Below are 14,746 nucleotides of genomic sequence, written 5' to 3' on the forward strand. Positions count from 1 at the left end.
GTGGTAGACATTCCACGACCGACTGGCGCTGACTCCGCAACGCGGTCCACCAATGGCAATCGAGCATATGATGACCGAGCGACCTATCGGCGGCAAGATATTGGCTGCAACTTCACGCTTCTCCATCGGACAGTGGTGCATCTTGCGGGGACCGTGAGGTACCGTTTGTTTTTATTCTCTCTTTTTTTTCAAACGAGACAGAATATTTATGAGAATACAGATGAGATAATACGGTAATTGATTGTAAATTATCTTATAGATATTCTATTAATTACTATTACATTATATGTTGGAATATTTCGGCGTCCTTGCTTCCTGCTCGTACTTTTCGCACTCTCTCATTATCCCTTTTCAGTATTTTCATTTACAATTTTTCAATATTATTTTGTTCGCGATATGTCCTTATTATTTATTTAACATATTGTTTCTACCGCGATTAAAGAAGAAATCGAAAAATTCTTCCGACAACAAGAATAAAAGTCACACATTGCACGTCCAAAGTGTTTAACTGTTTTTTTCCCTTGGATATTTTTACAGAGAAGAACGAAATTATAAAAAAAAAAAAAAAAATCTCATTTATTTTATATTTAATCTTTTCCTACCTTTATCTATCGAAATACATTCCATGTGTGTGCCGTGTGTATCTATCTATTTCCTATCTTTTAATACGATAGAAATACGACGGATATCGAGGCAATAGAGATAAAAAAAAAAGAGAGAGAGAGGGAAATATATACGTGCGTGAAAGAAGAGAGAGTCGTCCGATGGTGGCGGCGCGGCGCGGCGCGCAGGAATTTTCGTCGGCACGTTCGACGGTTGGCGGCGCTGCGGTCTCTCGGAGCGAGGCTCACGGGCGATGGCTGCTCAGTCAGGGATCTCGTTTGCATCGTGTCGGTTCGTAGAGACTTACGTGCGATCGCGAGTGAGACGAGAGAGAGAGAGAGAGAGAGAGAAAGAGAGTCAACGCTCACTCGTCGCTCTCTCTTCCCTCCCCCTGTCTACCATTCTCATTCTCCACCGCCCATCGCCCATCGGCTCGGTGTGTCGTGTCCGCTGCTGCGCGCGCGAGTGTCGTGATTTTGGTGAGCGAGAGCGATTCCGAGGAAAAGGGACGTCCACCTCGCATCGACCATATATATGTATATAATATATATATGTATGTAGCGACGTATCGTCGCGCGAAAAGAGGAGAGAAAGAACGGCCGGAAGTAGGAAACCCGTCGACGGCGGACGTGCGCTTTTATTCCTTCCTCCTCCTGCTGCTATCGTCGTTCTCATTCCGTCTCTCTCTCTCTCTCTCCCGCGCGCTCTCTTTCTCCCTCGCTCGCTCGCTCTCTCTCTCACATCCCCTCGCGCGCGCCTTCTCTCTCTCCTCTGTCTCTCGCGTCGGTTTTCTCGTCGACGGCCGTCGGGCCGCGCCAGCCAGATCGCGAAAGCCGAGAGCCGCGCCTCCCGGACTCGCGCGCGCCGCCAAAAACGGCCATCGTCGAGCACCGGTGACAGTGTCCGTGACATGTTGTATCATTGCTCCAGTGCTGTTGCCCGATCGCTGTCCTCGTCGCGAATAGCCGTCGTGCCGTCGGCAACGCCTGTGACTGTGACCGTGACTATCGTCGTCACCTCTGCCTCTGCCCCTGCCGTTTCATCGGAGCTGCTGTTGCTGCCCGCCGTCGCGATGCTGCCTCGCCGACCTGCCTGCCCTCATCATCCACGAGATGCTGTGAGTAAACCTTTCTGCAATTCATTTATTCATTGTGATTTCATTGTCACACGTAGGATTAATAGCACCGAAAATGTCACGCAATTCAGAGCCGACGGCTCTGTGAATAGCGTGCGCACTGCGTAAATATTTATTTCCCTCGTAGATCTCTCTATCTTAGAAACCTTAACGGACTTAGGATGCGTTCGTTTTGGCCGCTCGCACGCTGTAAGCGTCATTCTATCTCTTTTTGACATATAATGAATAACAGAGATAAAATGACGCTTACAGCGTGCGAGCGCCCAAAACGAACTCTTAATCTCCCTTCTCAACGCGTTTTTTTTTTTTTTTTTTTTTTTTTTTTTTTTTTATACTTGAATTATATTCACGCCTCAGAGAGAGAGAGAGAGAGAGAGAGAGAGGTAGAGGTCTACCGAATTGCTCGATAGAATCTGCTCTTGCAATAACAATCTCTGCCCGGTGCCCTCCTCTCCCCCTTCCTCCTCGTTTGCACCTCCTGCCCGCATATATTAATACCGATTTCTCGCTCTCGAGAATCTCGTCGATAGGCGCGAAAAAACAAACGATGAATCGTGCGGATTCCCCCTTGGGTAGAAGTAGAGATTGCGAAATCGCGCTGTTTTCTATCTATCGATTCTCCTCTCCTCGAATGGTACGTGGCTGCCGACGTAGTCCCTTCGCCGACCCGACGGTCGGACCGGGCGCTTCGCTTCCGTCGCGAACAGGAAAGCGAACATGCCAAATGCAGCCACGAAAGGTTCCATTTGTCTCGAGTTGTCGGACAAATTTTTTTTTTTCGATATATGCGATATAATATTTCCTTCGGAGATATCGATTTTGTAAAAAAAAAGTGTCTCAACCCTGTCGATCGATTTCATCGAAGAGATCGCTATAAAAAATGAGATCTCACGCGTGAAAATAATACACGATTTAATGAGGAGAAATATTCATGACGAATGAACGTGTCCTTTTCCAATGGCTTTTTCCACGAAACCTTCGAAAATCCATATTTCTAATAGCTTAATGATTTATTACACGTCCGAAGTACTTAATCACCTACGGAAATGCCCTATCGCCTGTGAGATACTTAATCGTCGCTCAATGTAAGAAGAAAAGTAGAATTTTCGTGATGGCCAGTGAGGATTGTAAGTATGTCACGTAACAGTTGCTACGGAAGAAACGCAGCATTCTGGGAGACGATTGATCGTATCGTAAAAGTGCATCCGCGAAGATGGATGAGCTGCTGGGTGGAAAGACGCTATGAGTCATGTTTCCTTCACTTTAAGGGAGAAAACCGAAAGCAATAAAGTAATGACACTTCATGAAACAACTTGTCTCTCCACATGAAGAGAGACAGTTGCAACGATATCTCGCGATAATGTCAAAATAATTACAAAACCGGAGATCCGCATGCTATAATAATTTCTCTCTTGTTTAACCCTTTGAGTCACAGCGGGTCACCCAGAGACCCACCTTTTTTTCGTAGTTTTTTTATTGTTTTAACTACTTTTTTATCAACAAATACCGGATTTTTTGTTTCTACAGAGTCTCTAGAATGTCAATAAGTGTAAAAAAATATGAACAGTCATTAATTGTTAATTGCAAAAATACCATATAAACAGTCAAAATTAGTACTTTTTTACGGAAAAATGCATTTTCTACTAATCTATTATGACAATAAATACGGCAATTTTTTTATAATCTTAGTGCACTCTAAAGTATTTTTCAGAATTTTTTTAGAATTTTCCACCGTGTTGTTTTTGTTAAATCCTCTTTTTTTGATAAAAAATATATTTTTTCTTCTAAATTGAAAATAACAGTTGTATTCTTTTTTAAATTTTTTCTCCGAAGGTTTTTTTAAATCGCAGAATCTGAATGTAAAGGAAAAAAAAATTTAATTTCCAAAATTTAATATAGGGATCCAATATGGCGGGAGCGAGAAGTTGGTCACTGAGGTAATTTTTGTACAAGGGCTAGGTAATTCAGCGGCAATCCCAACAAAATTTTGGGTAATCCAAGGTTATTTTTGGTAAATCTAAATAATCTTTAGCGTTAAAATAATTTAAAGTAAAATTTCTTTTTCAAAATTTATTTTTAATTTGAGATACTATTAGGTAATCTTAAGTAATCCGAGGTATAATTTAAGGATAATCCGTATCAAAGGATAATTTTTGTACATTATAACTGTTAGCGACCAACCCCTGGGGCGGAAGTAAAATTTTGAAAATCTCGTCTGCCACATTGGATCCGCCATCTTGAATTTTGAAAATCTGACAACGGATTCGTAATCAGCGACCCCAAAAACCCTTATATACCAAATTTTATAAAATACTGACAATTAGAAAAATTCGTGACTCAAAGGGTTAATTTTGTCTCTTTTCTAGCTTTTTTCTGCTTAAATTATATCCTTTTCACTATTATTTCGTGCAATTTTACCCGTATTGTCAAGTTAATTTTTTTTTTTTTTTTTTTTTTTTGTGAGGGTTTCATTATTGTAAACCTTTGAGTGGGATAGTTTTCTATGAATGGTTTCTGTGTGTGTAAATTTTTGGGTTCGGATAAATGTGTATTATTTTGAAGGTATGAATGCGTTTATTATAGACACCAACTGCGACCTTTTGTAACAGTTGTCATTAGTAAAAGCGAAGAATGCTTAGCGTTACTGCGCAGTAGGACGAGCCTAGGGTCCCCTGCAAGTCGACACTAAAACATGGTGGTTCATTCCATCCTCACACCGGTCTTTTCGATCTGCTTTCGTATACCCTTTGAATTAATGATTTTCGCAAAATAAATTGTAACACTAACTTTAAATTGGACATCTCCTGTTAGAATTGAGCAATTTACGAGCAGAGCGTTTCGAAGTACATGAATTATTCAGTAGGAAAATAATTGAAATGTAAGCTACCGTTATAACTGACTAAATTGAAATTTTTATAAATCAAAGCTGTAGCAAATAATTGTTCAGTCAAGATTTAGCAGCTTTAGAATTTTCCAAAAATGTTCATTACTTAATATTTAGTAAGTGTCAAATTTTATTTATATTTTTGTCATCTTTAGCAATAAATAAACACTTTGGAAAAAATTATATTCCACGATATCTTTCACAGACGAATCGATGTACTTTGGGAAAACATTTCGAAAATTATAATTTATAAGTTACAACTGTGTGCATTATTTTGCAAAAATACCTGTTGTCTGTATCATGGAGTTTCTCGTACGTCGACGCAGGTTCGTGTAAAGGGTTAAAAAGCGAATCAGGACGCACGCGATGCGCGCTCGCTTCGTGAGTTCACGTACTCGTCAGCACGTTTTACACGTTATATACACGGCGTTACGAGGGACGGTAACCAATCTTGCCGGCCGAGCAGGGCTTCTCAAAGTCTTCCGCTCGTTGGAAGAGGAGAAAAGTAGGTTCCGCGCCGGCATCAAATTCGCAGACCCCAACATCTCTTTTTCACCATGTTTTTTTTTCACGCGGCAAGTTATTGCGTCATACGTTTGAGTCTTCAACGATACCGCGAATTGATAACGTGTAATATTTTTCAATTTGAGAAGAAGAAGGGAAGGATAAGACAGAAAAAAAGTGTGAAGGATTTTAAAAATAAAATCTAAAATTTTTTTTAATATGATAATATTTTTGCTGTAAAGAAGAAAAATTTAAAGTAATTTATTAAGTAATTTATATAACTTTATGAAAGATAATATGTTTCATTTAATGCCAACATGTCTGTTGAAGCGAATCTTATATGACATTTGATACATTGAGGGACGATTTTCACGTCGCGCAAAAATAAGATTCAGCATAGATGGCTACATTATATGGTAAAAATATAAAGAAAGGCTATACTAATTGGCAACACAACACTAAATATCCATTAAGAAATAAAGCTCAAGAAACTAAAAATTCTGATAGAATATAAAATATAAATATTAAAATTGCGAATTAATTTAATTAACAAAATTCGAGAGACAGTTGTGTACGTTATTATATTTTAAAAAAAAACGTAAAGACATTTTCTTTACAGAGTTATAATTTTTCCTGCTAAACATTTGTAAAACTTCTCCCGGAAGTTTTGAAGGTATTACGAGTTTCGAATTTTGTAAATTCTGACCAAAAAATAAAAAAAACGCAATATTGATTTTAACCGATACAGGCCTTTTGAAGGGTGTATCCACCAAGGTTGGCAAGATTATACATTTTTTTTTTTTTTTTTTTGAATGAAATCCATGTCAGTGGTAAAAATCGATATTTTCCGGGAAAAACTGATTCTTTTTGAAAGATCTTTTGCGTAAAGTTATATAAATATATAGTTTAGCGTAATATTAGTTATTTTTATAGGCTTTTACTATTGGATAAAGTGTGGGATAGCGAAAAGCGGAATTTACCATGGTTTTTCCCACCCACCGGGAATTTTTCCGGCCAATCCTGGTATTCGCAGATCCAACACGAGCTACGACACGTACATACATATTACGAAAGTCTTCGGCGCGGCGTGTGACGTGGTCTGATGTGACGTCATACGTCGGGATGACGTTCTAAATTGAAGACACGACAGCGAACTCGCGTCCGCGAGGAATTGGATCTCTCTTTGTGCGAGAAAGAGGCGTCGACGACGGCGAGCATCGATGCCGGCGACGTCGACGTCGACGTCGACGTCGCCGTTGCCGTTGCAAGTAGGTCAACTGGACTCGCGCGTTGCGGAGGCACAAGGCGATGTTTGCGACCGCGAGACCGTTTCACTGTTGTTAGCACGGCTAACGGAGGCGATCTCGCCTTAGCAAGATGCCACGTTTCACCGATCTCTCAATCTGATTTGGCAAAGATCGAGTTGCGTGCGAGAGGGACCCAAGCGCACTTTGATTGCGTAATATTTTAGTCTGAGAAATGCAAAGGATCCGGGAATATAGAGGAAATATTTATTTTGTTAAAAGTATCGCGTTTATATCACAGTTTTTATTCTCCATTAAGGCTCCTGAGTACTCGCCGCGAGACTTCGATGTCGACGGTGGCGACATATAGTTCTGTCTCTTTCCTTCTTTTGGGAAATATGTCAGAAGCGAGAAATGAAAACCCAATTTATGTTGCAACCTACGTCGTAATTATTTGCTTTTTACTAGTGTTGTGATGTGCAACGTATTTATGAAAATTGTGAAAATGTACGGCTGCCAAGCTGTGTAAGGAATAAACTGTGTAAAGTAACATTTTTCTCTCCTTTCGGCAGCTCTCAAATCGCGTGTTTTTCCGCATTTCAAGGGTTCATTTTGGACTCAATTTACAGTTATTTATCAATTGTTAGGAGAAAGGATTACCAGCCGTACATTTTTACAGGTGTGCTGAAGAGATTGGTAGTATTATTTCGTTAAAATATGTTTTTATTTACATGTCAGTTGCAATATAAATCAGGGTGTCATTTTTCGCTATTTCTCGCTTGTGACGTCACGATTTCAATATGGCCACGGTGACTACTCAGGAGCCTTAAGATATAATTTCTACTAAGAACCTTCCAATTTATATCAAACTTTGTCCTATTACTTCTCGAGTATTCGTATTGACGTCACTCGGTGAATTTGTAATCGTAAATGGTGATTTTTCAATAACAATTGCGGTAGTTAAATGCAATTGTCACGGTGCTATTCTTGTCTTCTTGCTGTATCACTGCGGTTATCTTATGTATCTAGATACTATATATATATATATATATATTTTTTTAATTTATACATTATCTTGAACATAAAAAAGTAATATTTTTTACTGCCTTGTGGAGAGAAAATACATTCATTGTTTGGAATAATAAATATATCACGTACAGTATTTCAAATTTTATGCATCAGTTATTATTGTTTTGATATAGACATGCAGGCTATTCACAAAATTCTGATTTTGGGAATACAGTTTACGTGTTTATATGAAACAATGGCCAATTGACAGATTGGTAATAGAGAGTTAAAGACCGGAATATAGATAAATAGGTATATCAACAAGTATGAGCTCTATAATGCACAGTAAACAATATTAATTATACACGCTTTGGATTACATTTACATTACCATGGAAATGCATCGATCGATTGTCAGAGTCGAGCAAGCACTTTGATAGTATATAGTTACTATAGAAGAATCGGAACAACCCATAAGGGATGTTATGTGCAAGAGAAAAAGTTATAGCTTTCTTCCAAACTTTTCTAAATAAGATTTTACACAATTCCGTCGAGATTTATTACGTCCTTCGAAATGCGCAAGGTTAGTCGGTAAACAAAAGGAAAATATGAGTTTTCATAATAATTTTGCATCCAAGGCTGAAGCATGAATAAAAATCAGCATACATTTGTTAAATTGAATAATTATAATTTATTTATATGTATATTATATGTCACGTAATATTCGCCAAAATTCTGATCAATGACGTGAAATTTGTTTCAAAGTCCCGATTAAAAAAAAAGGAAGAAGGAGCAGAAAGATGAATAGGATAATTCAAGACAGGGTATAAATAATATTGAGTATAAAAAGGTGGAGATGAGGAGCAGAGAGGAGAGAATTTTCTCTGTCAAATTAAAATTATATAAAATTATAAAATGCATTAACGTTTTAGATACTTGTTTATTAAAATATATGACTATATAAGACAATATTTATAGATTTAAAAGATATAATAGACTAGAAAATATCAATTAGGTATCTCCGTCCTTGCTTGAAGCATTATTAATTCTTGTTTCTACGTTTCGCTAATACAGACGTCTTCTTTTGGCGTCCCCAACAAACAAAATTATATTTTAGACACAATATATTATGTAGTATTTTGACATTATATATTAACGAAATATTGATATTAATTAAATATTGATGTAAATTACAAATATATGTAAAGTGAAAATTATCTTTTAAAATTACTTATCGTAGCTGAAACAACAAAGACCGATAATGAGTTCGATTCATCTATGCGAAATTATCGCGTAATTTGCATTTATGTGAAATAAATTACTATTGTATATTATTACATATTATTAAAAAAAAATTATTATTTACAATGTCTCTGCGTATATTACGATGCATATATATTGAGTTTCTGATTAACAATGTTTGATTATATTTGTCTTTGTTTATTCTCGATTACTCATTGTCAGTTATATAAAAAGCAATTAATTAATTCTAAAAAGGGCAACTTTACGTACTGCAACGAAAAAATTAATTGCTCTTTGTATAATCGAGTAATCAAGACTAAATAAATAGATATTTTAGCAATATTGTTATCATGGTAGATAGCGAGTTGAAAATAATCTGTGATTAAATACGAATCCACCTATCGATAATAATTTGACAAAATTCAATTAATATCGAGATAATTTTATTTTTAGGATTGTCAATATTTTCTCAGCAGTTATTTTTTCCTCGAATAATATCGATAAGTCACACGATCTTTTTGCCGGTTGATATAAACTTGAAAAATTTACTTTGTGAAAAAGAAATTTCGATGAGAAACAAAAAAATTGAATGAAATCGCGATGTCTTTTAATCTTTGATGTTCTAAATATGTGTAGAGTATATAATGTATATTCTTTACATAAATATAATAATCTTCACCTCTTTTATATTATTCATTATCTTAATAAATGTAAAAACATTTGCTCACAATATTGACAATTGACAGCAAATTAATGTGATTTTTTAAATTTACATAAAATATGTAAAATTATATTAATTTGTCGTTATCATTATCACAACATTCAGTTATTGATATTTCTCTAATAATCAGGTATTGCCTAATTACATTAATATAATATAATACGAAATATCGTAAAAGATTTCGTTATTGTTTTTATCAGCAATAAAAACTCTAAGCGATAAAAACTATATTATTGATTGCTAGTTTGAATTGTCCGGGTGTGAAACGAAAAAAAAAACTAAAAAAGATAAAGACTATAAAACGGATTTTTATAGACTTTTCCATTCTGGAATGCGGTATTTCAACATTCCTGGAGAATGCTGGAAAGTTAAAACGATAATTGAATTTACAATTAATATTCGGTTATTAATTGAAACTGGCAAGGTATTAAAATGAAAAAAATATTTTATGGCGGATTAATTCTAGATTTCTAAGAGAGAGAGAGAGAGAGAGAGAGAATATATTGGCTTTAATATTCTCTATAAATTCAAAATTTAACAAAGGTGATAAAAGGGAAAGATGAAAAATTCTCTCTTTCATTAATATAAAATATAATTTTAATATAAGTAGATCTTATTACCGTTGTCATAAATGATTCTAATTAAAAATTAATTATTACAAAATTATATTTGCGTATAAAAAATTATGCGAATAATAATTTTCTCTGTCAAATTAAAATTATATAAAAAATTATATAAAATTATAAAATGCATTAACATTTTAGATACTTGTTTATTAAAATATATTACTATATAAGACAATATTTATAGATTTAAAAGATATAATAGACTAGAAAATATCAATTAGGTAGGTATCTCCGTCCTTTCTTCAAGCATTATTAATTCTCGTTTCTACTTTCGCTAATACAGACGTCTTCTTTTGGCATCTCCAACAAACAAAATTATATTTTAGACACAATATATTATGTAGTATTTTGACATTATATATTAACGAAATATTGATATTAATTAAATATCGAAAAGTCCAAACTGAAATCTATATTTGACATCGTCCGTTAGCCTCGCATCGACAACAAGGACACTCGTGTGTAGTCGTCCTTGTCGCATAGTGATCGTCGAACCGATACCTTGGAAATTGACAGAGTGATCTCTGATGCCTGTAGGTTGTAGATGGATAGCAACCATAGACCATGAGATCGACAAGATCGATCTCGATCCACGTGTACCGGAATTTCCGCTTTTTTACCTGTTGAAAAATCCAACCGCGGGGAGATTCAACAGAGCCGCGATACCGGTGCTCTCTCCTCGTCCAAGTTCTATTTCCAGGTTCCTCGACATCACGACGCCGCGTTTTCCGTGTTTCCGGCGCCAGCGTCGATGTGCGTGACGCTCGATATTTTAAGTTCCACCCAGAAGGGCGGCTCTCCCCACGGCCGATTCTCCTTCTCTCTCTCTCTCTCTCTCTCTCTCTCTCTCTCTCTCTCTCTCTCTCTTTCTCTCTGCTCCTCATCTCTCTCTCCACCTTTTTATACTCAATATATTATTTAATCCTAGATATTTATGCACGAGTGATCTTGTCTCCTCAACCAATTTTTCATATCCTACTTTATTGGAGAATTATTAGAGGATGCGAAATATATCGTGTTATTATTCAAATTCCTTTTATTTGTAATTGTGCTAAACCTTTCTACATTCTTGCGTTTTCTCAGCTTGCGTCATAGGATAGTGCTTTTTAAAAATCCATGTCTTAAATTGTCAAAATTGCAAGAAAAACAGCTTCAAGTAAGGACTCAAATAATTATTCAATTAATAGTTGTATTAAAAAAGTATGAATTTTTTAGATTCTTTAATATTTTTTTTTAATTTTTGAATATATCTCAGCTCTCTAATATTTACATTTATTCGTATCTTTCGTTGATTTCATCCTCCGATCTATTTGCTTATTCCATATTTAATATTATCAATTTTTATCTATATTCTTGATATCAAATCTTGCTATATATATATATATATAGTACATTATAGTATAAAAAGTAAATTAGTAAATGACCACAAAATAGAAAAAAAATAAATAAAAAATCGAGAAAAAGAGAGTGCAAATTGATATATATTAGTAAATGACTACAAAATAGAAAAAAAATAAATCAAAAATCGAGAAAAAGAGAGTGCAAATTTATATATATATATATATATATATATATATATATATAAATTTGCACTCTCTTTTTCTCGATTTTTGATTTATTTTTTTTCTATTTTGTAGTCATTTACTAATTTACTTTTTATACTATAATGTACTATTTTCTTGTTCATCATACAATATCCTCAGAGAATTATTTATAACATGTCGTGTAATGTGTAACGAGAAATTCCCTTTTCTTCTGCTCTATTTTTATTCTTTGAAAAGATTTTCTTTTGACACTGGACAAGATGAGATGCGTCGTCTCGAAAATCGACGCTCAATCCTCGGTGAAGGCAAACACCTTTCTCCCTGCCCTCTTCTCTTTCCTTTTTCTTCTCCTTTTCTCTCTTTTCTTTTATCTTCTTCTGGACCCTCGCCGAATATCTGTTCTCACGTTTATACGACTATCAAAGTATTCCGTATGACTAGCTAAGCTAAAGACTCGATTTTTTAAATCGTTAAAATGCAGACTTGATGCGCTTGATTTATAAACATCACGGGGTCACTTGAGCTATACATTGTCACCTCGTATTTTATTTATATAACTGGTTTATCAGCAAACAAATATTAAACTAAACAGATATTTATTATGCAATCGCTGGAAACAAATTAAAGGAAACAAGAATTGAATGATAAAAATAGAGAGACTTGAAATCTTATAATTTCATCGTTTATTATTTTTATACATATGTTATAATATATTATAGATCTTATTGTTAGTTATTTGTTACATGCCTTTTTTCTAATTTTCTGAAAATTATGTAAATGCATTGCTCATTTGTGCAACAAGAGATTTAATTCCAAGAAATAAAAATAATATTTCTTTCAATGTTATTGATTTATACTAATTTTGTTTGTTTTTTTTTTCAGTATTAAATGATGGTGCTAAGGGATCCTACGGGTAAGGATGAGGGAAAGGACACCCTCTGCCGACGATACCCCGAAAAGGGCTCCACCGGCATCAAGCAGAGGTGAGTCCATGCCAATATTAACAAGTTCCTACACACTGTATAATTTTGTACGATTTGTTTTTAAATTAAAAAATTACTTTTTAACGAAAAAAACAGGTACAAACGATATCTCTCGTCATCAGTTTAAGGAATCGTAATTAATGCCATGTCAGCATCATCATTCTTATACATACACAGAATGTCACGTATCTTTGTTATATCGTATTTCGTCAATGCTAGTTTTTTTTTTTTTTTTTTTTTTTTTTTAATTGATTTTTTGCCGAATATTCTTATAATGCAACCTGTGATCGGAAAAATATTTTATACCACGAATAAAAATTAGCCTAAATAGATAACGAAACCTGTCGCACATTAATCCTTATATTAATAACTCTAGATCAAAGAAAAAAATCAGTCTGGTTTGTCAGATATTTAATGTTAAAAATTAACAAGATAATATATATGTTAAAAGTATTCTTCACGAAATATATTTATGTAATCATAATGAAATATTCATACACAATTTTTTTATACAATAAATTTCTACAAAATTTTTAAGAAGAAATATCGATTTATATTATACATATAATATAAAAAATTCATCACAAGTTGTGCATTACAATATACAATACAAAGTATATTTTAATAATACTTACTGGATCGTTTTTCTTTTGGAAAACTAACTGAAAATATACACCAAGTAAATTCAGAGATTTTTCTTCCTCAGTGAAAAAAGAAAACCAGAAAGTTTAAGATAAGACGAGTGGGTTATGAATTCTACGAACTTTATCCCGTATAAAATTCACAATTCAATCGGTCGGTTTCTGTACACACGACTATAAACGTGAATACGACCGCTAGATTACGATGGCGTAACGATTGTTTTCAAGATCCCGATGCAATTGCGACGCTTACGTTTGCGTCTGCGAAGAATGTATATTCAAGAGGTATTTTTTTCCTACAAAACGCGTCTGAGAAACATGGACATGGACATTAATTAGAGATCTTGATGTTTTTTAAAATATTCTTTATCTTAAAAAAATACAAATAAATCTCGTATCTATATAAAATTAAAATTTTCAACAATTCTTTTATTATAATATGCAATGACCGCAATATACCGTTATTCATTGAATAATCTTACTTGAAAACATCAATCAATTGACTTTTTTTTTCATATATCTTGCTAGAACTTGTTTGCCTAATTAAAATGGTGTTGTGTGTTACAAACTTGTTAATTTCGAATTTATTATCATTATTATTACTTATATCGCTCCTTTTATTTATATTTCATAGCGTATGCGTAATAACGGCGTCCGTGTACCTCAATGTGATGGCCGTGATCGGTGTCCCTCCACATGCGTGTATCTTACGATACACACGCGCGTATATTCTCGCGCTCGCGAAGCGGTGCTACCAGCTCCGTTGCATTGCGCAACGCATATCCGTCATTCGCGGACCCGCGGCAGTTATGTATACAAACATACACGGGATTTTGAAAGTAGTCACGCTGGTCGAGATCATAATCGCGGTGGCGGCAACGACGACGGCGACTAAGTAATTATCGAACTTGCTCTCGGATGCAACGACGTCGGTAAATCCTGCTGATAAACGCCGCGAGCGATAACTACACCGACCCCTCTAGATTAGAGACGAAAGAGGGATCTCTGGTGGAATGGCGAAGTAAGAATTTTTTTTAGACTCTGTATTAAAAAAAAAAAAAAAAAAAAAAAAAAAAAAAAAAAAAAAACTTTATAAATCGTGGACCTTTCCTTTGAGTTCTCACATTGAATCTCTTAAAGGATGTTTAGCACCTATAATCGGAGCAAAAAGTAGTCGAAATTGACGAATATATACTTTTCTCATATATCTTAATATATGATTATTATAAAGATTGCATAAAATCTTATTATTTATTCATAGCTAGAGTGTAGAAATGTATTTTCCAACTTCTGTTGCTTTTTTCGGACAATTTTCGTGTTTTTAAATTATAATGAGAAACTTTTATTATTGACGGTATCTCGATTTCAACATTATAGCACAACATTTGAATTATAAAAATAAAAGAATTTACTCGTACAGAGTAATTTAAAATGTCAGAATAAAAATTATAATAGTGAGTAATGATAAAATATAGAAGATTTTTAGCTATTTCTTTGATAAATTTAATAATTTGTTATTTTTCCGAGAAGAAAGAAATGTGGCAACATGGTAATTTTTCATAAGTTGGTCAAATTGCAAATTGACATATGAGGCCTAGTCGCTTCTCGCTTA

At 34.5% G+C, this 14,746-nt stretch overlaps 1 protein-coding gene across 4 annotated transcripts in view; it reads left to right on the top strand.

Annotated features, from left to right (window-relative positions):
• The first annotated feature begins 21 nt into the window (after positions 1–21).
• The window catches only part of LOC140672872 (uncharacterized), a 43,631-nt gene continuing 28,906 nt past the window's right edge, over positions 22–14,746 (top strand). The window contains exons 1-3 of one of the 4 annotated variants that reach the window (XM_072905321.1): positions 22–158; positions 1,534–1,720; positions 12,393–12,493. In XM_072905321.1, coding sequence (XP_072761422.1) covers positions 12,430–12,493 — 64 coding nt within the window. In that variant the 5' untranslated portion in view covers positions 22–158; positions 1,534–1,720; positions 12,393–12,429. Of the gene's footprint in view, positions 159–796; positions 1,157–1,533; positions 1,721–12,392; positions 12,494–14,746 lie in introns of those variants that run through there. The other 3 variants (XM_072905318.1, XM_072905319.1, XM_072905320.1) reach the window with 3 other exon arrangements.

This window comes from Anoplolepis gracilipes, chromosome 14, assembly GCF_047496725.1.
Source record: "Anoplolepis gracilipes chromosome 14, ASM4749672v1, whole genome shotgun sequence".
Lineage (NCBI taxonomy): Eukaryota > Metazoa > Arthropoda > Insecta > Hymenoptera > Formicidae > Anoplolepis > Anoplolepis gracilipes.